This window comes from Vigna radiata, chromosome 2 (genome assembly GCF_000741045.1).
Source record: "Vigna radiata var. radiata cultivar VC1973A chromosome 2, Vradiata_ver6, whole genome shotgun sequence".
NCBI classification, from domain to species: Eukaryota; Viridiplantae; Streptophyta; class Magnoliopsida; order Fabales; family Fabaceae; genus Vigna; species Vigna radiata.
This window is the reverse complement of record NC_028352.1, coordinates 6,671,244-6,673,879: the sequence shown is the minus strand read 5'-3', so window position 1 is coordinate 6,673,879 and position 2,636 is coordinate 6,671,244. Positions and strand designations below refer to the sequence as shown.

At 25.7% G+C, this 2,636-nt stretch overlaps 1 protein-coding gene across 1 annotated transcript; it reads left to right on the top strand.

The window, feature by feature from the left end:
• The first annotated feature begins 940 nt into the window (after nt 1–940).
• Nucleotides 941–1,404, top strand: LOC111240540. The gene is made up of 2 exons (XM_022775605.1): nt 941–1,223; nt 1,316–1,404. The coding sequence occupies exons 1-2, from the start codon at nt 983–985 to the stop codon at nt 1,381–1,383; spliced, it is 309 nt and encodes a 102-aa protein (XP_022631326.1). The 5' UTR covers nt 941–982; the 3' UTR covers nt 1,384–1,404.
• Nucleotides 1,405–2,636: the final 1,232 nt, after the last annotated feature.

Here is a 2,636-nt window from a genome sequence, read left to right as displayed (position 1 = left end):
TGATTTGTGAAAGCAGAGTTTACTTTTTTGGTATATACAGAGAGTGAAGAAAGTATTTTAGTTGTTAGGGTTTCATAAATAAAATAATAAATTAAAAAAAATAAAATTAGGTAGGTGGGTTGGTGGGCCAACCCGGCTCACCACGGGTTCAACCCGCATGAGCTGGGTCTAAATGAGCCGCGTTGAAATCTGACCCGCATATAAGTGGGTTATGACCCATTTTGACGGCTCTCAACTAAAGTTACTTTTATCAATAAAATGTAAATAAATTAATTAATTAGTTAGCAAAAAAACTTAAAGTAATAAATTTTTATCTATAGTAATAAATGTTTTTCTATAATAAAAAGTTTGAAATAAATTCTTTTTAATTATAAATATTTTTATCAACAAAAATTAAAAGAGTGATAAAACATCAATTATTACTGATAAAAGGAATTATATTACACTATAAGAGAAATAAATTTTAAAATAAATATTTTTATAATTAAAAATATTTTTATTAATTAAATTTAATGAAGTAACGATTAATTAATTAACAGAAAAGGTCAAAGAGTAATTAAATGTCCATAATTAATGTATATTATAATTAAAAAAAATACTAATATTTTCATAGAGATCTTTCTTACATATAGTGTTTGGGAATAAAATAATCATTGTAAATCCTTTCCAGTCGTTGCGAAAGGTCTTCTCTTATTATTCTTTCGACTTATATCTAAGCATATATTGAATTTGCGACTTAACATTGAAAGTATGTGACTTCTCTCACAATTATTTAAGATAAAATATAATGGGCCTAATTGTGTTTTAGATATTCATTTATTGGCGTATTTAATGAGAGTTACAGTTATTGGTTTATTGAGAAATAATGAGGCGTTATAGTTACTTCAAATACAGCTTTAAATTGATATTCATTTTCTTTAAAATGTTATACAAAATCTGAACGTAGAGTGTAGAGACATTATAGTAATTTTGGGGGAAAAGCATGATGAAAAGTAACAGAGCTGCAATTGTGGTGATGATTATGTTGGGTTTTATACAAATTCTAAGTGTTGAGGCAGTAAACACTTGTCCTGTACAGTGCGGTTTACTGTGTTTTGTTTCTGATGGCCCATCATTCGTGGAATGTTATGATAAATGTATTGCAAAATGCAAAAAGGTGCCTGCGAGTGCCTACAATTGTATTACAAAGTGTGGCGTCAACAAGACAGTCACTGTTACTATTGGTAATTATTTTTCGATGAAATTCAAATTTTCGTTAATGTTTTTATGGTTTATAATTGAACTGATCTCATTTACAATGGCTTTTATGTTTCAGATGATCGTGGTCATGTGGCTGATGTGGTTGATTCCTGTTTGCAAAATTGTCCCAGATTGGAAGAGTAATTGATTAACATTCCAGAGCACAATTAATCCTTTTATTTATACATGTTTGTAATAAAATTATGAAAAAAAAATAAATTTTATAATAATTTGTGCTCTAATTTCTTTTGATTTTAAAATATTAATCAGAAAATAGTTCTATTCGCAATTCGTCGGATAAAACTATACTCGTTATCCGATCCGCTTCGTTTAAAAAATATTCACAGATATTTTAAAACTCGAGGATATCCATATAAAAAATTACTTTATTTATTTTTAAAATACAATTTAAATAAAATTACAAAATATATATAATATAATATAAATTAAAATTTAATTTTAATTAAATTGAATCTAATAAAATATAATTTCATTTCATTTTTAATTAAATTTAATTAAAAAATATATAAATTGTTTTTTTATTATATTTTGCAGATAACATATACATGCGGATCGAATAATATATTATTCTATCCGATTCATTTAGAAACGGATATTAAAATATTATCCATAGATAGTAAATATCTATAAACAGTAACTAAGCTAACCGCAATGTATTTTATCTGCATATATCCGTGTACATGGATTTTTTTTCACAAAATTGATTCTTGATCCCATTTGTGTTTTCAATCTTCTATAGTTACTTTAAAAATATTTAAAATATACATACCGTATCTCATTGGTACGAATGCAAGTAAGTTTAATGTCAAGAAATAATATTTAAGTCTTATAAATTAAAGAGAAAACTCAATTGAGAAAACAACCGGTGCAGATTTGTTTGTTGTTTTGCGGTTTTCTTTACGTTTTTTATCTTGTTTGTAATTTTATTCTTACAAAATTTGGGGTTAGGTTTATAGAATTAGGTCTCGGTTTTTCTTTAAATTAAAATTAAATTTTTAATTTATATTTTAAAATTTAATTTAATTTATATTGTATATTTTTTTATAATTTTATTTAAATTTTATTTTTAAAATATATAAAAAATATATTTTTTTTTAATTTTTCGAGTATCCATAAATATATACAAGTTTTAAAATACATGCAGATATATTTTAAGCGAGTACATGCACTGTAACGGACGAGTTGCAGGTTGGATGGTGGGTAAGCACTATTCGTACCCGACTCGACCCGACTCGTGGTTATCACTACACATACTTTAAGTTTTATTAGTGGTCCCATGTTGTTAAAGTTTGTTTTGAATTTGTAGGTTTAATTCTTCTTCTTTTTTGCAGGATGTTTTAGTTGCTCAAGAGATTTAGAGATTTCTGTATTTCTGG

Excerpts from the sequence above, each read along its gene's own strand:
- LOC111240540 (XM_022775605.1), top strand. The coding sequence starts at position 983 with ATGATGAAAAGTAACAGAGCTGCAATTGTGGTGATGATTATGTTGGGT. Across the intron at positions 1,224-1,315 it reads GACAGTCACTGTTACTATTG|ATGATCGTGGTCATGTGGCT; the intron begins GTAATTATTTTT and ends TTTATGTTTCAG.